Source organism: Clarias gariepinus, chromosome 2 (assembly GCF_024256425.1).
Source record: "Clarias gariepinus isolate MV-2021 ecotype Netherlands chromosome 2, CGAR_prim_01v2, whole genome shotgun sequence".
Lineage (NCBI taxonomy): Eukaryota > Metazoa > Chordata > Actinopteri > Siluriformes > Clariidae > Clarias > Clarias gariepinus.
Window position 1 is genome coordinate 20,720,001 of NC_071101.1, and position 22,686 is coordinate 20,742,686.

The 22,686-nt window shown below is 38.3% G+C and overlaps 1 protein-coding gene across 3 annotated transcripts in view; it reads left to right on the forward strand.

Annotated features, from left to right (window-relative positions):
* The window catches only part of man2a2 (mannosidase, alpha, class 2A, member 2), a 26,420-nt gene extending 4,085 nt beyond the window's left edge, over positions 1-22,335 (forward strand). Inside the window, exons 3-24 of one of the 3 annotated variants that reach the window (XM_053488688.1) lie at positions 2,291-2,548; positions 3,082-3,226; positions 6,532-6,703; positions 6,786-6,913; positions 7,127-7,300; positions 7,881-8,067; positions 8,167-8,344; positions 8,560-8,762; positions 9,400-9,582; positions 9,732-9,846; positions 9,977-10,044; positions 10,599-10,764; positions 11,190-11,426; positions 13,304-13,426; positions 14,034-14,148; positions 14,260-14,393; positions 15,510-15,651; positions 15,750-15,883; positions 16,255-16,332; positions 16,641-16,835; positions 17,020-17,130; positions 20,089-22,335. In XM_053488688.1, the coding sequence (XP_053344663.1) occupies positions 2,291-2,548; positions 3,082-3,226; positions 6,532-6,703; positions 6,786-6,913; positions 7,127-7,300; positions 7,881-8,067; positions 8,167-8,344; positions 8,560-8,762; positions 9,400-9,582; positions 9,732-9,846; positions 9,977-10,044; positions 10,599-10,764; positions 11,190-11,426; positions 13,304-13,426; positions 14,034-14,148; positions 14,260-14,393; positions 15,510-15,651; positions 15,750-15,883; positions 16,255-16,332; positions 16,641-16,835; positions 17,020-17,130; positions 20,089-20,241 (3,399 nt within the window). In that variant the 3' untranslated portion in view covers positions 20,242-22,335. The remainder of the gene's footprint in view (positions 1-2,290; positions 2,549-3,081; positions 3,227-6,531; positions 6,704-6,785; positions 6,914-7,126; positions 7,301-7,880; positions 8,068-8,166; positions 8,345-8,559; positions 8,763-9,399; positions 9,583-9,731; positions 9,847-9,976; positions 10,045-10,598; positions 10,765-11,189; positions 11,427-13,303; positions 13,427-14,033; positions 14,149-14,259; positions 14,394-15,509; positions 15,652-15,749; positions 15,884-16,254; positions 16,333-16,640; positions 16,836-17,019; positions 17,131-20,088) is intronic. The other 2 variants (XM_053488674.1, XM_053488682.1) reach the window with 2 other exon arrangements.
* The last annotated feature ends 351 nt before the right edge of the window (positions 22,336-22,686 follow it).

Sequence of the window (22,686 nt, forward strand, 5' to 3'; positions counted from 1 at the left end):
AGTTCGGCTTTGATGGAGTTAAGTTTACTATCTGTGTCTGTGCAAACATGAGTAATGGCATACTCTTTAAAAAAAAAAAAAAAAAAAAAAAAAAACTTTCTGACATGGTCTGGGTAGCATTCTCGAGGAGTAAAAGATTTTGCCAATTTATTACGCATGCATGAATGTTATAGATATTTGTAGTTTACCCCAATCTAATACAAAAATTAATATCGGTCAATTAAAATATTTTTTTGATCTGTTGGTGTGTGGTTGCAAGCCTTTTTTTTTTTTTTTTTTTTTTTTTTGCTCTGCCCTGGGATATTCTGCAAATTAAATGCCAACCCGATACACGGAAGAAAAATCAACATACAACTTAATATATAATGTGACAACATGTAGCCCAGATTATGTTTGACAAGGAATCTAGGCAGTGACTGCTGTGTGCTTCATTACAGATAGTGTATACAGTGAGGTTAATCATAGTGCGTAAAGTTTCCAGAGAAACAGGATGTTTTTTTACAAATGTGTTTCATCAGCTGTATATGCAAGTTGCTTTTGAGGCAGTTTGGCTGAAATATATAAATATATGTATTCAAATGCATATAATGTGCACACATGTATACAAACTCAAAGTGCTGACATGCTGAGGTGTCGGGTGTGTGGAAGGAATTGCATATTTTGTATACGTGCCCCCCTCCTCTTTTATTTATTTTTAAACGAAAACATACTTGAACAGTTGGCTGCTCAGCCAGTTCATGACCAAGTATTCTGTACTTGTTGTATCTGCAGACAAAAGATAAAAGGTCAGATAAAAAAAAAAAAAAAAGAGGTCTATTGTTGATTATGAAGACCAAAGAGCGGTTACTGCTAGTAAAGACAATGGGGGATGACACAATTTTTTTTTTCCTGGTGGTGAACACCTTCTAGGAGGTAGATGTATCCTTGTGTCAAACTCAACAATTGAGAGAAGACTTGACTAGAGTAAAGAAGTATATATAGTATATTGTTTGCGCAGTTTGTATGCTGCTGGTAAGTTTCCAAACCAGGAAGTCTGTTGTAGTGTGTAAAAAACAGGGAAAAAGCTTGTCCAGTCCTGGAACAGTGGTTAATGGTCAGACGAGACAAAGGTCAACTTGCACCAGAATGAGGGGAAGATAAGAGTTTGGAGAAGGGAAGGAACTGTTCATAACCTGAAGGATACCACCTCGTCTCGTGTGGGCATGTAGTAGTGCTGTAGCTATCGAATATTTTAGTAATCGGATAGATTATCGGATAGCAATGTAATATATTTTTTAAATGTATACAGCATTTTATCAAAAATAAACATTGTCATTACCCACAATACGAGGAATAGCTAAAAGTTGACTGAGATGAATTAAGTACATTTCATACAATCTTGTTTAAGAGAATGAAGACTTTAGAAGTCTTTTCTCAGATGTAAAAACAAAAAAAAGGCATTTCAAACGACTATCAAAAAAACTAAGGCACATATTAAAATACGTTTTAATATATTTTTATCACTCCTTTCCATTTTGCATCACGCAACAGAACGCCCCCCTTAAATCAATACACAGCTAACTGTTTGCGTCTTCTTTCGCTTTGTGGGCTACGTAAGCGCTTCTTCGTCTGTGTTTACGGGCGGTGTGTAAACAAATAATTGCACAAAAACTTGGCACAAAATTAATTAAAAGAAGCTTTGAGGCAGAAGATTTTGCCTTAGTCATTTTTTGTAATCGAGTTACTCGAGGAATTGTTTCAGCCCTAGTATGTAGTGCTGCCAGTGACTTGTGCAGCAGCAACCCCTTGGATATCGCTTTGGGGCGCAGATGAAGGATCACCTGTATGAAGCCTGCCATTGCATTGCCAGGAAAGGAGCCTAGTATCATTGATTTTCAAAAGATTTACAACCAATTATTTCCCATGACACCTTTATTATTTATTATTTTAAATTGTGTATTATTGTAAAATGTTTTAGTACATTTTTAGTAATTTTATCTTTGTGAATAAAGTGTAAACATTTTTAAACATAATTACTTATTTTTGTGAATGCGCTTCTCAAAAATAAGTAATTTTTATGTTTATCTTTTTGTATATAATTTGTAATGGCTGGAAGTTTGTGAAAAACCTACAGTATCTATTGTGTTTTTAGAGATTTCCTTGATCAGAATGACTCACCTTTACCCTTCGCATATAAACAGAATTATTCCAAGATGTCGTGATGCAGATTGTACCTAATTTTTCCTGTAGAAAATGTGAGCTTGTACTATGTTGGTAGGTTAGATGTTATGTTTTTCCCTTTTAATTTTAGAGTGAGATTTCGGTGTTACAGAGCCGCATTGAGCAGCTGGAAAAGCTTCTGGAGGAAAACCATCAGATCATCAGCCACATTAAAGACTCTGTGCTGGAGCTTACAGACACAGGTGCCATCTCACCATCTGGCCAACTTCCATTTCGCAGTGCCAACGGCTCCTGGGTGCTGCCTTTTGATGGAAGGCCCACCTTTCTCAGTGTAAAACCCCAAGACTGCCAGTTTGCACTGGGCCGCCATGGCCAGAGTGACCTGCAGGTAAATGTTCTGAAAATGTTATGCTTTGTGTCTGTGTTCAGTTGTTATTCAGCATGACCGTGAAAGCTTAGCAGCTGTTAGCAGCTTCTGCTGCATTATATATCTTCTGCATTTCTAATACTATTAAATGTGCGCATGACTTGTAACCGCACAACAAGGCTTTTAATATCACATCATAACATGAATTTTATTTGTAATCTTAGGAGAAGATTTGACATGGGGGGGTAGCCACATGTAGTTTCTATCAGTGGTTGCAGTGCAGCAAACCTGCTTTGTTTTTAGTAAATATGGCAAGGACTTCTGGAAAAGGAAGTCTTTTATTTGCATCATAAACAAAAAGCAGTCAGCAGATTGACTGCGACATGTAACTTAGCACGGTTGAAAAGATTTGGGTGTGAAACGCAGCTGCTCTCCTGTTATTAAAATGAGATGCATCTGACAGAAAGTGTCAGCCCCTAAGATGATCCAGGGAGAAAATGTGTAACATTTTAAGCTTCAGTTTTTGTAACATGTCTCTGTTTCTGTGTACGTAGATGCTAGATGTGTACTCTCTGCTGAAGTTTGACAATGTGGATGGAGGTGTGTGGAAGCAGGGCTTTGACATCACATATGAACCCACTGAATGGGACAATGAACCTTTGCAAGTTTTTGTAGTGCCCCACTCACATAATGACCCAGGTAGGTGGAAGTACTAGTTTATGAGTTGTTATTCCATAGGAAAGCCTTTTTGAGTTAGATACAGTATCTCACGAGTAAGTACACCCTTCCAAATTCAGCAAACATTTTAGTATATCCTCTCAAAGCACAACACTATAGAAATAAAAACGTGGAGATACTGTATTTAAAAAAGTAAATGTGCAAGTTGTATAACAGTACAGATTTTCTGTTCTCAGAAAATAAGTCAACATACAGCAATTATTGTCAAAATAGCCATGCAAAGTTTAACCATGCAAAGTCACATGTCTAATTCATCATGTTCATGTGTTTTGTCAGCTTGATGGGATCATACAAATTTGTGTATCTTATATTAGAGCACAGAAAATTGGGTGCTTTAAGTACATTTAACTCATGCTGACCACTGCATGATCAATGTGGCTTTCAAATCTCTCAATCAATTTTTTTCATTTGTCACGTACACAGTCTGTGAGTTTAAATGCTTATACGACTGCCGATGACATAAAATAAAAAATAAGCAAAAATTAAAAGGTTTTAAAAAAGAAAATAAAGTATAAAATGAGACTGTTTTACCAAATTAAAAATAGAAAAAAAAGCTGTAAAAAAAATTATGTAAAGTACAAATAATAAAATAATAAACTAAGATAAAAAAGAATTATGAATCCTCTCAGAGGATTTGAGAAATATATGTGTTACTCTCCACAAAGATTGGGATCTGTAACAACCTGAAACTGAGTTACAGTACAGTGGCCAGGGTCATACTGGGTTTTCCAAGACAGGTTTCACTCAGAACAGGCCTCTGTAAATGTCGATCAAAGAAGTTGAGTCCTTGTGCTGTACATCAGGTGTCATGAGTGCTGCCAGTATTGATTTAGAGGTTGCAGAAGTCGAGGAAAGCCTCTTCTGAAGCTGGCTAACGAGAAAGCCCGTAAACAGTTTGCTGATGACAACCTGTGCAAGAGCATGAATTACTAAAACCATGTCCTGTGGTCTGATGAGACCAAGATGAACTTGTTTGGGTCTGACGGTGTCCAGCATGCTTGCCGATTGGTCCAGCATGTACTGTGACCCAGAAGGATTAAGGCCATGCTAGATAACTGTGGTGCTCACTGCTCACACATGATATTGACACTTTGGACACACGTAACAAGGTTGGTTTACTTAGGGTGTACTTATTTTCATTGCCAGTTATTTTGACAATAACTTCTGCATGTTCAGTTATTGTTGGAGGACAGTAAATCTGTACTGCTATAAAGCTGCACATTGACTTCTTTAACGTATATCCAATTTTCATTTCTATTGTATTATTCCTTGAGAACATATAATAGAGGTTGCTGAAATGTGAGGGGTGTACTCAGTTTTGTGACATGCTGTACATATTATTTAAGGAAATACTTTAGTACATAGTAAAATGTTTCCAATACAAACATTAGTCATGTATTTAAGTTATGTTTTTAATGTGTCAACTTTTAAACAAACTTTGGCTTTGCTTATTCTGTCAGTTGAAAAGAAGCAGATACTCTGCAGCCTATTCAAAACACAGGTGTGCTGTAGGTAAAGTAGGGCACACGGTGGCATTTTGCAAGTTGTCGTAGAAGTGTAAGCTTTGAAGAATACTGTGGCTACACTGCGCACATAATATGATTCTCTATCTGTTTTCTTATTTTTGTGGAATAACCTCCGAATATCATTACTACAGCCTAGAATGCAAATCATCTTCAAGCTTATTAAAAAAATTCAATTTAAATTATTATTTTTTTTACAACCTATGAGTGTACCCTTCTGTAGGGGTTGAATTTTGACTCCTACTAGACATTTTGTTCATCATTTTTCTTTTATTAACAATTTTTTTCTGCATGCTGAATGCTGTAATGATGTAATTTGGTCCAGCAGAGCTGCAATAGTTTGTCACACGCAGACAGCCTGGTCCTCTTGATTATGCTGACACTGAGTTTTAAACCTTTCAACCCCCAACCCCCATGTCCCCTTTTTCTAATAATGGAAAACAGGCTTTTTTTTTATTTTTTATTTTTTTTACTTATGTTCACTTTCAGAATTGTGTATTTAAAGATACGTCTGTTTAATGCCCATGGTTTAAACAGTGGCCTATAATTGGTCTAGTTATGAACCTTATAAGCTTTACAAGAATGCTATGTTCATTCCCTTGGGGATTTGCATGCCATTTGCTACTGACATGAATAAGAAGTGCCTGTTGTAAGCTGCAGAACTGGCTCTTATTCTGTGTCAGCTCTCTTGGAGCCTGCTTTGAACATAAATGACATAAGATAGGTTTATGGTAACTTGAATCTATATCTTAAAACTAACACCTGGTGCGAATGAGATGTGGCCAACATAATAGGGATTTGTGTTCAGACTAGGCTATAAAAGAGCTTGTATTTCACCACAACAATACTGACCAATCATCAGCTCATGCATTCACAAGGGGCTTATGCCACTTTTCTCAAGTGTGTTGCACTACACAGTATAGCGACATGAACAGCAGGTTAAAGGATGTGGTTGTCTGGCTCCACATGTTTCAGTTAGTGATAGCAGTTACCTACAATATATGAAAGAAGTATGTGGACCCCTGACCATTATAGTCATATATGGGCATTCCACAGACTGTTGCCACCCATTCGGAAGCATATAATTATCTAGATTGTCTGTGTATGCTGAAACTGAAACGTAAGGGCCATTCCCACCTTGGCATGAAAATGCCTCTTTGTGCAAAGTGTAGTTTTTAGGTAATGAAGGCCAGTGTTGGAGTGGATGAACATGGAGTGGCCTGTAGAGTGTGCTGACCTTAACCATACTGCACACCTTTGGGAACCCTTGGCACTGACTGCAAGCCAGGCCCGCTGGTTGACAAAAGTGCTTGGCATCATCAATAGTTTTGTGCCTAAATGAACATTCTCACATAAAAAGTTTTGTGGATAGCCTTTCCTGAAGAGTGGATATTGTAATAATAGCAACAGGGGGACTAAGTAGGAATGGGATGCTCAACAAGCACATGTGGGTGTGATTGGTCAGGTGTCTTTGGCCATATATACTGTTCATGCAACTGAAATTCTACACCACCACATTACACGTTTTAAATAAATTATTTGCATTTTGGACCAAGTTGATATTTATACTTACATTCAAATTAGTGTTCAGCTGGTTCCTGTGTACGTTGTTACTTACTTGAAGCAATGAGAAAACCGGGTGTTTTTGTTTTATACTAAATGTTTATACAAAAATGTTTAGTGTCCTATGAGTAAAACAATGAATTCTACTGATATTACCTACTGTCCCTTTTGCACTTGCAGGTTGGGTCAAAACTTTTGACAAATATTATAATGACCAGACACAACATATTTTTAACAACATGGTGGTCAAGCTTGCAGAGGACCCACGCAGGAAGTTCATCTGGTCTGAAATATCCTATTTTGTTAAGTGGTGGGAAAGTGTAGATGCCCAGAAACAGGAGGCAATGCGCAGGCAAGTTACACCTTTACAGTGACCTTTTTAAATGGAAGCTTTTTATTATCTGCTAATCTATGTTTTAAAATGTATTTGACAGATTGATCCTGGGAGGGCAGCTGGAGATTGTGACAGGAGGATGGGTAATGACGGATGAAGCCAACAGTCACTACTTTGCAATGATCGACCAGCTTATTGAAGGGCATCAGTGGCTGGAAAACAACTTGGGTATGCTTACAGAATAATGTTTAGCATACAGTGTTCAAAGAACAACATGGTTGCTAGTGTTCCTTAAATATATTGTTTGATGTACAGTTAGAATAAAGCAGTTTTTTCTTTCCATGGCCTTGCTATTGTGTGTTTTTATGTAACAAGAGGTGTGTTTGTGTGTTTGTGTGTTTGTGTGTGTGTGTGTGTGTGTGTGTGCGCGCGCATGTTCAGGTGTGACTCCTCATTCAGGGTGGGCTGTTGACCCTTTCGGCCACAGCGCCACCATGCCTTACTTACTGAAGAAAGCCAACCTGACCAGCATGTTGATTCAGAGGGTCCACTACTCTATTAAGAAGCATTTTTCTTCCACGCAGAACCTGGAGTTCATGTGGAGACAGGCTTGGGGTGAGATGTCCGACCATGATTTAAACCTGCCTTATTTTTAGAACCATTTATTTTTGTTCAAAACAATTCTGTTTTAAACAATTAATTAAAAGCAAACTCATAATTAATTCATCATAATCAAGTAAAAGTTAACTTTTAAGTGATATAAAATATAGTTCAGTCTTAATTTAGAATAAGTATAAACATTTAAAATGCAATAGTTCCTCTATGGATAAAATTGCTTATAATCCCATGCTAACATTAATTAAGAGGATCTATCCATATAATAACGGACACCTGTGGCCTTCTTCTAATCTGTAAGGTGCTTGGATAGTTTTTTATTCAACAGGTACACAAATAACCCAACACCTGGGAATCTGCAATGAATTTAGCTTGTGTCGGTCATTTCCTGACCTTGATTTTAGTAATTGTACAAAACCAGGATTATTGATAATTCTTTACAGTATCATTCTTGACATTTTACTCAGTCATCCCCTTATGATGCACAGGAACCCAAAGTGTTATTATCAGTGTTTATCACTGAGAAATCTGACACTACTTCTTTAAAAAAAAATGCAGAATAACTTGTATTTTGTAACAGATCCTCAGTCAAGCACAGACATGTTCTGCCACATGATGCCCTTCTACAGCTATGATGTCCCACATACATGTGGGCCTGACCCAAAGATCTGCTGCCAGTTTGACTTTAAGCGGCTTCCAGGCAGCAGGATCAACTGCCCCTGGAAGGTGCCTCCACAGGCCATCTCTGAAGCTAATGTGGCTGAGAGGTAATATTTTATTACAGCCTCTGAAACAGAGTTTAGTTAATTTAGGAAATTACTGTAAGCTAAAATAACACTGTTAACAACTCACATTTCTTACCCTAGAGTTCAAGCCCTTTTGGACCAGTATCGCAAGAAATCTAAGCTTTTCCGTAGCAAAGTCCTTCTGATACCTCTGGGAGACGATTTCCGCTATGATAAAGCCCTAGAGTGGGACCAACAATATATCAACTACCAGAAGCTTTTTGATTACATGAACTCTCACCCAGAATTGCATGTTCAGGTAAATACTGTACTGTAGTAAGATTTAACAGACTGATCATCCTGATGAATCCTGACTTCAGTGCATATTTGCCTAAGCAAATTGATATGAAATTTAAATTGCAGGTTGTCAGAGTGCTGTCTTTCTTAGTTTCTTTTCTTTTTTTTTTGTACATTTGACATCAAAAAGGTTGGTAAGAGAACTGTATTTGTTTTGAGTAAACTCTTTGTTCTTAGGCACAGTTTGGCACTCTCACGGACTACTTCAATGCTGTATATAAGGCTAATAGGGTGGGCCAGGGGATGAGACCACCTGGTTACCCTGTACTGAGTGGAGATTTCTTTGCTTATGCTGACCGTGAGGATCATTACTGGAGTGGCTATTACACCTCTAGACCATTCTACAAAAACCTAGACCGTGTGCTTGAGTCCCATCTTAGGTTAGTGCGAAACTCATTTTTACTTGCTTTCTGTGTCTAAAGCCATATATTTAAAAAAATAATAATAATAATAATAATAATTATATATATATATATATATATATATATATATATATATATTTTTTTTTTTTTTGTTGTTGTTGTTGTTTTTTTGGCTTTTTATCTAGTTTAGTTTATGTGCTGCCAAATTTGTACGAAACAATCAACTAATGGTTATTGAATTTAATGATTTAATTACTGCTTTGGCCAGAGCTTTCATAGTTGGCAGGAAGGAATGTGTATTGCCAGGTGGCCTAAAGCATTTGTTGTTTGTTCCCCTGCCTACTTGTCTGGCGTAATGCATTGTGAACCTGTGCTTGTAATTATCACTTCTTTAAAGCTGTTGTTGGGCATTGTTAATGATAGCTTCTAGCGTTATTTTCCGTTGCCGTTGTTGGCAGTAGATTCCTAAGCGAAGGATAGATATGGTGTTTCACAGCACCATAAGCGTTAATGTTTGCTAGGATTTTTTTTTTCAAAACGTAAGCAATAAATCCTGGTCCCTGGTAGCAAAGCATTTAGCAACTTAAAATAGTCATCCCAGATTGGCAGCCTAAAGGTGTAGCAGTTTATTAAATTGTCTTGTGGTATGTTTTAGGGGGGCAGAGATTCTTTACAGTTTGGCTGTTGCACATGCGCGTCACGCAGGGATGGAAGGGCGCTACCCCATCTCGGACTACTCCCTTCTGACGGACGCCAGACGCAACATTGGCCTCTTCCAGCATCATGATGCAATCACTGGCACTGCCAAAGAGGCTGTTGTCATTGACTACGGCACAAGGTCAGAATTATTGTGACTGTATATAAAAATAAAATTCCAACAAAAGGTAGAATGGGGAAAATTATGACTGTAAATACTGTGAGTGGTGCTAATGACCAAATGATGTCTGTTTTCTGTTTTTGTCTTTGTTGGGTTCCTTGCTCTTGCAGGTTATTGCGCTCACTTATTGGGTTGAAAAGAGTGATCATTAATGCTGCACACTTCCTTATAATGAAAAATAAAGATGTTTATCGCTTCTACCAGACTGAGCCTTTCCTGGAAACGGTAAAAAAAAACAAAAAAACAAGCATAACTCTGTCTATGTGAACAGTTTAGCTGAAATAATTTAAAAGTAAAGCTCCTCTCCCTTTGTGTGTGTTTTTGTGTGTGTTTTTGTGTGTGTGTGTGTGTGTAGGATGACCGCCGTGCCACACAGGACTCTTTGCCCCAACGCACTTTGATTGAATTGGACTCTTCACCTAGGTACAGCAGATGTTTAAATATACCACTCAGTTGAACAGGATGTAGGATTTTCACTTTTAAGATATTATACTGGTAGAACATTTTAAACCAGTCTGACAAGTAGCTTTTAGTAAATTATTTGGTAAGTTGTTTTTCCTTTGCTGGTGTGTCCTGTCCTGTTTTTTGACAGACCTTGTGTAGTTTGTTAGGAGCGCGACATGATGGTATCATCTTTGTGTGTTTGATCATAGGTCTTTGTTGGTTTGTTCTGTGTGTGGGAAATTGCACACATAACTGTTGTTATTATTTATAAAAATAATAACAAATAATAATAAAACTCAATTATTTACTGGTGTTCTACATAAGTCAAGCCAACGTCATGATTGTCAATGAGCCAGTTTTATGCAAAAGCAGTCTGCACTCTAGTACAGTTTATTTTTTTTCCTCTCCTATTGACAGATTAATAAATAGCCAGGTTTAACTAAAAGGACCTCATAAAGTATTGCGAACACTCTTATCTCCAGACCTTGTGTACTCAGTCATCAGAAGGTAGCCTTTATGTTTCTCTTGTTTAGGTACCTAGTACTGTTTAACCCTGTGGAGCAGGAGCGTCTGTGTGTGGTGACTGTGCTGGTAAACTCAGCACGGGTCAGAGTTCTCACTGAGGATGGCCAGACCCTGCCAGTGCAGCTCAGTGCACAGTGGAGCTCAGCTGTGCAGATGGATGGAGAAGTTTACCAGGTGTGTGTGTGTGTGTGTGTGTGTGTGAGTGAGAGATAGAGTGAATGATTGAGTGTATGTGTAAAGGTGCATAAAAAAATGACTCTATTGCTGAGGAAATTAAATGAAGACAATATTAATGAGGTGCAGTTTAAAGGCAAATGTTTTCATGCAGCCAGAGCAACTATGCTGACCAAAACAATTGTTACTGGTGGTGGCTTTTTAATTTTTTAAATTTTTTTTATTAATTATTTTTTGGGTGGCTGCTGTTTAACGTTATTGTAATATTTTTTAAATAGTTGAGACTTGAATTTTTTTTTTTTTACAAATTTAAGTCATAAAAATTTATTTATTAATAATGATAAACAATTCTAATCACAAGTGTGAGTTGCTTTTCATGTGACTCTGGTTTGTCTGATTGGCCTCTGCTGTTCTGTTGTCTCCAGGCTTCCTTCATGGCCCGCCTTCCTGCTCTGGGATTGGCTGTGTTCCATCTATATGACTCGAATGACTCTCCTATGACTTTGCGCTCAGATACACTGCTGAGGGCTCCGGGGCGGAGCCAGAGCGTGCAGGGTTTGCATCCCCTTCCTGTGCGCTCTCAGGTGCCTGACTCGCTGCCCATCTACATCCAGACACAGTCTCTGACATTGGGCTTCTCCGGCACCACAGGCCTGTTGGAGGTGAGCCAGGGATTCTGTGGGGATAGAGTCATAAACGTCTAGTACAGTGTTAACACCGGTATAAAAATGATGCTGTAGAGCTTAGAGGGTTTAATGCTAGATTTTTAACTTGAAGTGCTTAGGTTGTACTGCAGACGGCTATAAAATGAAATGTTTTTTTTTTCTTTTCTAGAGAGGTTTTTATTGAGGATCTAAACCTGCTGAACACTTTATTTGGAAAAAAAGTCTTTTGAATTATAGATTTAAAACTGCTTCAAAGAAACACATTTAGGGTGTTGTTTTTTAGTACAGTATGGTAGCATGCATTTCAATTTGTGAGTTCACCCTACCCAACACTACCAATATTCAGTCCTGTAAAATGCCATCATTAGTAGCTTTTATGATCTTCATATTGATTATTCAGTATCATGGAGACATTGTTATTATTTTATGTAATTATTGTGTGGTATTAGTGCTGCACGAATAATTGCATAAAAATCGAAATCCATAGAAATATGGACACGTGCAATAACTTAATCATGAAAGGCTGCAATTTATTACAGGTTATATAAACATTATCTGGAATTTATGTAAATTTGTAAATAATAATTTTATTTTTTTATTTTTTTTTTTTAGTTTTTAGTTTATTGTTGGCAAACATCCTTCTAATGAGAATTTGTACAATTATTTGGTATTAGCCTAGATAAATAAGTATGAATACAAAACTACTTTTGTAGTTTAAATCACATTTGCAATATGTGTCAAAATAATCACAATGTGATTTATTGCAGCCTTATTTGGTGTAAAATATGACTTATGAATAATGTCTGTAGTTCCTTCTGGCTGTACTTCTTGCGTCGGGTAGTGTAGAGTTTAGATTCAGTATTTCGTCACTTACATAATAACAGTTGTGGCAGATACATTTAATGATGAGGTTGCAAAAATGTATTGTGTTTTAATACAAGAGGAAGTTAAAGAATGTTCAAAGGGCAAAGACATTAACTTGAATGCACTAGAAAATTTCTCGCATCAGTGATATCATTGTTTGAGATTTACTCAGGAATCCTCTTTAACCGCATTTTTATCAACGTTTGGAACTGCTTTTTGGCATAAAAATGTCTCTTGATTTACAAAAAAAAATGCGAGGATTATTATTAAGATTAACCCATTTATTTCAAGATTTCATGTATTGTAAATATGACTCCTTTATTAGCTGGGCTTCTCCCTATTCGATGCCATGTCCCTCGTAGAGCTCGCTTTAAATGGACTCATTTATACCAAGCTAAACATTCACACTTAACGTGTCTATTTTTGCTTGGATTTTTAGAAACTGCCAGCATTTGAATTACAGCCTTGTTGTTAAGAGCAGGATATTTTCAATGTTGCACAAAGGATGAGGTAACCTGCCTCATGTAGAAACACTCGCGTTTGGCCACATGTTTGTCATTGACCACAGGCAGGGAATCTATACGACCATAATACTTTGCGTCAGTGACAATGTCCTTGTTTGTTCAGTTTTGGTAATAGATTACTACAAAGAACACCCACATGATGGTTTTGTGTTTGATTTCACTTCTCTGCTTTAGTGGGTTAAATAATTTTTGATAAATGCTTTGTCTTTGTAAGCTTCTCTTGCCAAGTAATACTGGACTACCCGGTGTGCTGGCAAACTAGTTAAACTATTTTTGTAAAGCACAAAGTATACTTCAGTCCTAATTTTAAGTATTTGTATCAGTATTTCTAAGGATCCCTTTGGATTACAAGAACTGCAGGGGTTACTGCTCCACAATACTTGGTTAGATAAAGAGTTGGATCAGTAAGCAGTAAAAAATTTGGATTTGTAAACTAAATGAGTACGAAAGATAGTTTGTGTTTGATCTTTGTTCCATGTGTATCAGAGTATACGCCGGAAGGACGACCCTCAGGAGGTGAGGGTGCAGATCCAATTTCTCACCTACGGAACTCGGGCTTCAAAGGACAAGAGTGGAGCTTACCTTTTTATACCGGATGGCATTGCCATGGTAATCAGTCTTCCTTTCAGTTGATTTATTGCAGAGCTTAGAAGGAAGGAATAAAAGCCTTTTTAAATTGGAGGTGACAGTTGCTTGTCTACCATTTATTAAGAGACAGGCAAGCTAAGACATGAAAGTTCAGGAGCAAGCGTGCCTTACCATGAGAAATGATCACAAGCCGAGAACACACCTCCCGTCTCATAGTTGGAAAGTCTTCAAGATTTGAGATTGTAATATTGTCACATCCTTGCTAGTTAATTAATTTGAAGTTTGTTCCTAAAAGATAATGGAGACATGCTTCATCCTGTCAGTAGTCGAGTTTCCCAAGCTATATTAAATCCTCTAAATAATAATAAAAAAATGCAGAGATACATTACTTTTGAAGCTATGTAATTCAGCTCAAAGATAAGATACTAACTTTGGCCAAAAAAAAACTTACAAAATAAGGCTATATTATTTATTTTTTCTTTTTTTTTAAGTTACAGGAGCTATGCAGTTATGGTTGGTTAATGTTTGGCAATATATGCTTATATAAAAACTTATACAGATTTTGACCTTAAAATAGTAAACACAAAACGACACATGGCTGGCAATCATGTTTTGACCTGTCTTTCAGCCATATGTGCAGAAAGAGCCGTCAGCTGTGCGTGTTGTGGAGGGACCGCTCTTTTCCGAGGTAGTTACATACTACCAGCACTTCCAGCAGACGGTCCGCATAAACAATGTGCCAGGTACACATCCATATGCATACACACGCACACCCTGTGTTCATCCTGCATAAATGCACATACCAGCGTTTTAAAGAATGTTATTTTTTTACTCCTGTATATTGTGTCCTTCAGGTATAGATGGTTTGTCTTTGGACATCACCACCTTGGTGGACATCAGGGACCAGAATAATAAAGAACTGGCCATGCGTTTGGTCACAGACATCCAGAGTGAGGACACATTTTACACCGATCTCAATGGTTTTCAGGTTGGCATTCATTCATTCAGTGCATTCAGTTGCTCCTCCTACTCGCTAACCCACTGATTTGTTTTAAGCTTCTTCAAAAGCATCACTTACTATCACTGAAAGAAGCATTGCCATTTTCCACGTTGCACAATGAATGTTGGGTAAGGCGGGGTACACCCTGGGTGCCAGTCCATCACAGGGCGCACATACACACATTCACACATTGTGGGCGATTTGGAAAAGCCAATCAACCAAATCTGCATGACTTTGAACTGTGGGAGTAAACCGGAGGACCCGAAGGAAACCCACCGAGTATGGGAAGAACATGCAAACTCCACGCACACAGGCCCGAGGCTGGAATCGAACCTGGAGGTGCAAGGCGACAGTGCTTACCACTCTGCCACTGTGCCCCCATATAAAACTCTAATTGAAACTATTCTTAACCTAAAGTATTTAAGTTTATAATTGTCAATAGTATTGTAATTCAATGAGTCCACAGATTTTATCAGTGTAGCGAACAACCCGGTTTAAATCCTACACACAAATTTCCTTTAATTAAAAAAGCCAATTTGATTGTCCTTTTACAAGCAGTTTTTCAACCCCAGGAGTCTCGTCACTAAATGGTTCATTTATTAAACGTTATTAGCCCATGGTTTAACAATGTTTTTTTTTTCCACAGGGTGGTTCAGCGAACTAACAAAGCTTTTAAGAATCATCTGACTTTTTCACCTGTTTATGAGAAGAGCTATCGCATGATTAGACATTTCTAATGAATTTTTTTTGTTTTTTTTTAGCTTGCACAATTACGACCCTCAGTAGTTTTTGCACATGTTTATTTTCTTTCTCTGATTTTCACTGATTCAGTGTTGCAAGACCTTATTCAAGAAAAACCTTCACCTCCTTGCTCATATCACATATTTTATGAAATGATTGTCATGCACACAACTCAAGCTCCCTGCATTATTGTCATGGCAACAATGATTATGATATTTTGGTTCTTGATTCAAAACCAGCAGCAGAATGACCATCCAGAAACAAAGCAACCAACAAGTGGTCCTTCTCTGGCGCAAATGCATAGAAAACTTCGAGGTTAAGTACCAGAGGGCTAACTGACATGTAATGATTATTCTCTGTCAGATCCAACCACGCAGGTACTTCCAAAAATTACCGCTGCAGGCCAACTTCTACCCCATGCCCACCATGGCTTACATCCAAGACAGCCAGTATCGCCTGACCCTGCACACGGCCCAGGCTCTGGGAGTCACCAGCCTTGCTAGTGGTCAGTACCCTGGTTTTCTCAATGTGGAGTTTTGAACTATTTTTAGGATATGGTGTGATAAATGATTTCATATCGTCTCTCTCTCACATCCGTCACAGGCCAGTTGGAGGTGGTTCTGGACCGTAGATTGATGCAGGATGATAACAGGGGTCTAGGACAAGGACTGAAGGATAACAAGAGGACAGCTAACCGCTTCCGGCTCCTGTTAGAGAGGAGATCCAGCAGCAGCAGGGTGAGTGTAATGAGTTCTTAGCCATTAGGTGGCACTCTATTCCTGCTCCTGTTTCTATAGCGAGGACATCTCACTTACAGCAGCCGTGCCGATGGGTGTGCTTATGTGAAGATAGTGCTTCATCCATTGAATTCCTTGCACTTTAGTATTTGCATTTAAACAGTCATGCACTTTAATCTGAAGACTCTTCTCCCTGGTGGGAAATTTAAATGTAAATGATCTTATATTTATGTGTGGTTTACTTGGACCTGATATTGTCTGTGTCTCATTTTTATGCTGCAACTGGCTTTCATTCTGTGTCATTCTCATCAGTTTCTTTTGATCACACTCCTCAATTTCTTTCTCAATCGCTTCCTTCTTATTGCCTGCAGCCTGTGGGTGCTTATGCCAAAATCATCCACATGATAAGTAAAATCATCGCTCATGTTTTAGGAGACAGCATGAAAAAGGTAATGCTAACAGAGTAACAGTGGGGCTGTGATGTTTATAAGTAGTTTTAGGTAAATAGGTTCAACTTTTCTCCTCTTAATTACCTTAGCTGCTTTTTGTTCTTTGTGTCCCATGTGTGATTTATTATTGTGTCTCCTCCTCCAAGCTGTATATCATTGTACTGCTGTATATAAACATTGTCAAGATGCAGGTATACTTCCGCAAAAGTGCTAATATTTTACTTGTCCATACTTCTGTTGGCTATAGGTTATGTTAAAGAGCTCATACCTTTCTATAAGCTTAATGTAATCTGGGGAATTCTCTGTAGGCTGGCGACAGTGGACCAGTCAGCTTCCCCTCTTTGCTGAGTCACATGACCTCTGCCATCTTAAACCATGAAGTACTGGCACTGCCGGTCATTCCAAAGAAACGTGGCATTCCACCTCTCCGCACCTTTTCCCCACTGGCCGCAGCACTTCCCTGTGATTTTCATCTTCTCAACCTCAGGAGCATCCAGAACCAGGTAACTCATGTATTGCTGAAATACCAAAGCCACCAGTTGGAATTCATAGATTTAGTTTTAAGATTGAAATCCAACATGAACTTTTGATTTTCAGCTGCTGAGTGTCTCCGATTATTTTTGTGCTTATTTGTGCCTATTAGCAATAATGTGCTTTGTTTTTTTTTTTCTTCCTTTGTTTTTCCAGGACGCTAATGGTCCCTCCCCACTTACTGCTCTCCTGCTGCATCGCTTTGGTTTAGACTGTGGCCTCGAGCTCCAAAATCCTGGTTTCAACTGCACCACGACACAGGGCAAGGTTAGTCCCTGCAGTGAAAACACACAGCTGCTTTCCATTGTAGTGAGGAGAAGAGACTTTATATGCTGAAGAATACTGATGATATAAAGGACTGTTGAGAGGTTTTTCTAACCATATCTGTACCTGTGTGTGTGTGTGTGTCAGTGTTCTTGTGAGTGTGCATGCTTTTGTGTATCAGAGTTTGTTTGTATTTGTTTGCGCAAGAGTTTTTCTGTTTGTTTGTGTGTGTGTGTATGTGTGTGTGTATGTGTGTGTGTGTGTGTGTTTGTGTATATATATATATATATATATATTGTATATATATGTAATATGTATATACAATATATATGTCTACACATGTTTACATATATATATATATATATATATATATATATATATATATATATATATATATATTACATTACATACACACACACACAGTGGGGCAAAAAAGTATTTAGTCAGCCAACACCAATTGTTCAAGTTCTCCCACTTAAGAAGATAAAAGAAGCCTGTAATTTTCATCATAGGTATACCTCAACTATGAGAGACAAAATAAGAAAAAAAAAAAATCCAGAAAATCACATTGTAGGATTTTTAAAGAATTCATTTGCAAATTATGGTGGAAAATAAGCATTTGGTCAATAACAATTTCATCGCAATACTTTGTTATATACCCTTTGTTGGTAATGACAGAGGTCAAATGTTTTCTGTAAGTCTTCACCAGGTTTTACACCCTGTTGCTGGTTGTTTTGGCTTGTTCCTCCATGCAGATCTCCTCTAGAGCAGTGATGTTTTGGGGCTGTCGCTGGGCAACACAGACCTTTAACTCCCTCCAAAGATTTTCTATGGGGTTGAGATCTGGAGACTGACTAGGCCACTCCAGGACCTTGAAATGCTTCTTACGAAGCCACTCTTTTATTGCCTGGGCGGTGTGTTTGGGATCATTGTCATGCTGAAAGACCCAGCCACGTTTCACCTTCAATGCCCTTGCTGATGGAAGGAGGTTTTCACTCAATCTCCTGGTACATGGCCCCATCCAATCTTTCCTTTACACAAATCAGTCGTCTTGGTCCCTTTGCAGAAAAACAGCCCCAAAGCATGATGTTTCCACCCCCATGCTTCACAGTAGGTGTGGTGTTCTTTGGATGCAATTTAGCATTCTTTCTCCTCCAAACATGAAGTTCTATTTTGGTTTCATCTGACCATATGACATTCTCCCAATCCTCTTCTGGATCATCCAAATGCTCTTTAGCGAACTTCAGACGGGCCTGGACATGTACTGGCTTAAGCAGGGGGACACGTCTGGCACTGCAGGATTTGAGTCCCTGGCGGCGCAGTGTGTTACTGATGGTAGCCTTTGTTACTTTGGTCCCAACTCTCTGCAGGTCATTTACTATGTCCCCTGTGTGGTTCTGGGATTTTTGCTCACAGTTCTTGTGATCATTTTGACCCCACAGGGTGAGATCTTGCATGGAGCCCCAGGTTGAGGAAGATTATCAGTGGTCTTGTATGTCTTCCATTTTCTAATAATTGCTCCCACAGTTGATTTCTTCACACCAAGCTGCTTACCTATTGCAGATTCACTCTTCCCAGCCTGGTGCAGGTGTACAATTTTGTTTCTTGTGTCCTTTGACAGCTGGGTCTTGGCCGTAGACTGTTTGTTTGAGGTTGTGGACAGGTGTCTTTGATACTGATAACGAGTTCAAACAGATGCCATTAATACAGGTAATGAGTGGAGGACAGAGGAGCCTCTTAAAGAAGAAGTTACAGGTCTGTGAGAGCCAGAAATCTTGCTTGTTTGTAGGTGACCAAATACTTATTTTACAGAGGAATTTACCAATTAATTCATTAAAAATCCTACAATGTGATTTTCTGGATTTTTTTTAAAAATTATTTTGTCTCTCATAGTTGAGGTATACCTATGATAAAAATTACAGACCTCTCTCATCTCAGTCGGAGAACTTGCACAATTGGTGGCTGACTAAGGCTACGTTTACACTGTCAGGTAAATGTGACCCAATTCCGATTTTTTGCTCATATGTGACACATATCGGATATGTTCTATGTCCGTGTAAACAAAAAAAAAACGCATGACCTCCGATATTTCGAGATCGGTTTCAGGCCTCCTCATATGTGGAAATAAATCATATATAAATCAAATATGTGCTAATGTGATTGTCGTGTAAACAGACAGAACCGACTTCGCGGTTTAATGATGTAATGTTATTCTCGGGTGGAAGCGTGTGTGGAATTATAACATCGCAGGTGACATGGAAAAGGAAAAGCACCCCACCCTTGTTTTAAATGCTTATTTGGGCTAGATAACATTTAGAAATCAGTATTTGGTGAATGAAGCATATGCGCAGGCTGCAATTATGTCGTTTTTTTTCTCCTCTTCCGTTTTAAAACCAGGGTAACGTTTCGCGAACTTTGTATATATTTTGCAGAGCGTCAAGCATACTCCACCTTCGTCTATGTTGGCTAGTGTGTCTATGCCTGTGTCTATTGGCTATGTTGGCATCGAGACCTGCAGTGTAAACGTAGCCAAAATACTTTTTTGCCCCACTGTATATAGTGTATATGAGAGAGTTTGTAAGTGTGCGTGTGTGTGTGAGAGAAAGAATAACCAAGAATTTATTTCGCAAGAGTTTTTGTTAAGTAAGCTTAAGACTTCGATTCCATGCAAGTTTGAATAGTTTTCCGTTGAGATCTCAGTAAAGGAAAACATGTCTATTACTGTCTGTTCTAATCACATGTTTGAGAAATGGAGAAAGAGTAGGTTGCCCTTAGGTTTATAAATGCTGGAGTATGCTTTTTAAATCTATAAGCTTGTCTTAAAGCCTGCTTTTATGATTTCAGTAAACTTTATTAAAGTTTTTTTTAACCACCACAGCACCAACTTGTGACATTTCCTGATTTCTTCAATGCCCTGTCTGCTTGTGTCTGATAAGAGTGTTCTGTGCTTGGTGTCTATAGCTGGCCGTGTCGGGGCTGTTCCAGGGTCTGGACCTGCAGCTGCTGCAGCCCGTGTCACTGACGCTGATGTACTCGGAGCCTCCGCTCTCCAACAACTCTGTTATCAGCCTGGAGCCCATGGAGCTTTCTGCCTTTAAGCTCAAACTGCACTAGGGCTTGTGACACCAGCACAGCCGGTGCAGAAAGACATGCTCTCCGTCTTTCTCTCTCTGACTGGGGAGTGAGGATCATGAACACATTATGTACCAACATGGATGCTAATGTCCATCTAAAATACTTTTATAAAGAGAGATTCCAGCACTAGTCGTGCTTCCCGTTGCTCTCCCAGAACTGAGCAACTGGACAATATAAAGATGAATATAAAGATTTTTTTTTAAACTTTCTTTTAAATTTTTTTTTTAAAGTTGCTTAAATTTGAATCAACAGAATGACTAGTGATTGTATGCTTTTTATTAGACATGGATGCCTGATCATTATTTGAGACTCTTGTACATTACTTTTGTTGTCCTGGCTGGAACCACTGATATCCGTCTTCTTTTTCCCTTTTGTCTATCTCGCAGAACTTCTTGGGCAATGTAGCCTAATGTACGTAATTGTCTTTGGCTCTTCATGAACTAGTGGGACTGAGTGCAATATGTGAAGCTTCTCTAGGGTTTTTTCTTTTTTTTTTTTCCTCAGTCTGCAGAAGCTGTGCTTGCAACTTCGTCACTGCCCCCCGTTTTGTAACTCGGTTGACTGCACCGCCTGCCGTAGCCGCATGTTTCTTTGAATGTCTGCTGGCTCGCCTGCTCGTTCAGGCAGCTTTACACAACAGGTTTTGCTCCATCATCTGTTAGTCAGTGGGCTGATTTTAAGTTCTCCCTCTTTCAATCTATTCATGAGTGTAGCGATTGATGACAGCTTGTCCATTATTTGGGATTTTCTTTTTTTTCCTGAAAATGCTGCTGCCTTCCAATTACCTTGCTGTGTTACATCCCATTTATTTCCACCCTGGGTCCAAAGTGTTGATGTCTGCTAAGGATGGTGTAGTGTACTTAAAAATATGCAGTATACAATACCTCTTATATTTTACATTTGAAATGTGCAATATATTATTGTGGTGACTGATATGATTGTGTTTGGCACAGTGGCTAAGGTGAGAGATTATGGCACTGTTTTACCATCATGTATCCGCAGGAGTAAGCCAGCAATGTTTCCAACTTATTTTAGATCCGTATTTTAACTGATCTAAACTTAGCCTAAGGCCTTTAACTCCTATCGCTGTATAATCAGAGAGCGGTGATGTTTAACAGTAATAGTGCTAGTGCCGAGGAAAAGCCTGGGCACGCTAATGTATTGTAAAGTTCTGTTTCATTCCAGTGGTGTTTGTCCGTAGTGTTTCTTTAGTCCCGAGCCTCTCATCCACTCGACTCTGCAACTGTTTAACATTCGGTGCGAATGTATCACAACTGCCAGGAGGAAGGTGTCTGTAAATGCCGAAGCTTTTCCCATTTTAGCTCCTACTCATCTTTTTGTCGTCCCTACTGTTTTCTCTGAAATGTCTCACCCCTGTAGAGATTCACACCAATGTATGATTTACTGTGAGAAATGAATGTTCTGAAAGGAACAATATTGGTGGTGAAGAGGTTAGTAGCACTCATGAAACCTCTGAGCGTGACTTGTCACTGTTGCCTTTATCGACGCTATATAAAGACTTATGGCTTCTGACCCGCTTAGCTCGTCTAAAAGAAGCGAGAGGCTGGTGATATTTATGAACAGAAGTGTCTCAGTGTCAAGAGATTTAGCTCCATTCTATACTCTTAGCTAAACATTCAGAAGAACTGAGTGACTACAATAATAAGATCTCATAAAATAAATCATTATGTACAATAATTCTTCTCCCTAATATTACTAGCCCGCAACAGGGGTAAGCTTATTTTAAATTGTACCTTTTTTATTAAGGTTATATCCAACACTTAATTTGCATTTATTCTAATTTTACTGCAGTGCTGCATCATTAGACCTCCTCACCAACCTACCATACTCAATACATTTTTATTTTTGGACAATAATTAATTCTTATTTGTGTAGTACGATGTGAATTTTTTTTTTCCAGTTCTATTTTGTTGAAACAAAAATATTTTTATTTCTCCTTGTGTGTCCATCCCTTCCTGGAAGGATGTTAATGTGAAATGAAGAAATGCAAAACAAAGAAAATGCAAAGTAGCTAAAGTTGATATTTAATAAACATCAGCCATGGCATTATTATGTAATGTCATTCTGCTTGACCGTTATTCTGTGCCATATACAAACATGAATTCAATACAGAATAAATCAGTGGGAAATCATTACTATAATGAGAAAGTTGAAACATGGCTACAAGCCTGTTTGTCCTGATGAGGAGAAAATGGATTCAGTTCCATATTGCAATTCCATTTTTTTTGTCTTTTTTATTTTTTTATTTACTGGATATATGTTTGTATTCAAGGTGGTAAAATGTTGCAGTTCTCTATGATCCTGCAGGGGGTGTGCTCTAAACTATTCACACATTAAAAAGTAAAAATTAAACTAAATATTGAATCAGGATATTTATAAAATTATGATACAGAATCGGAATGC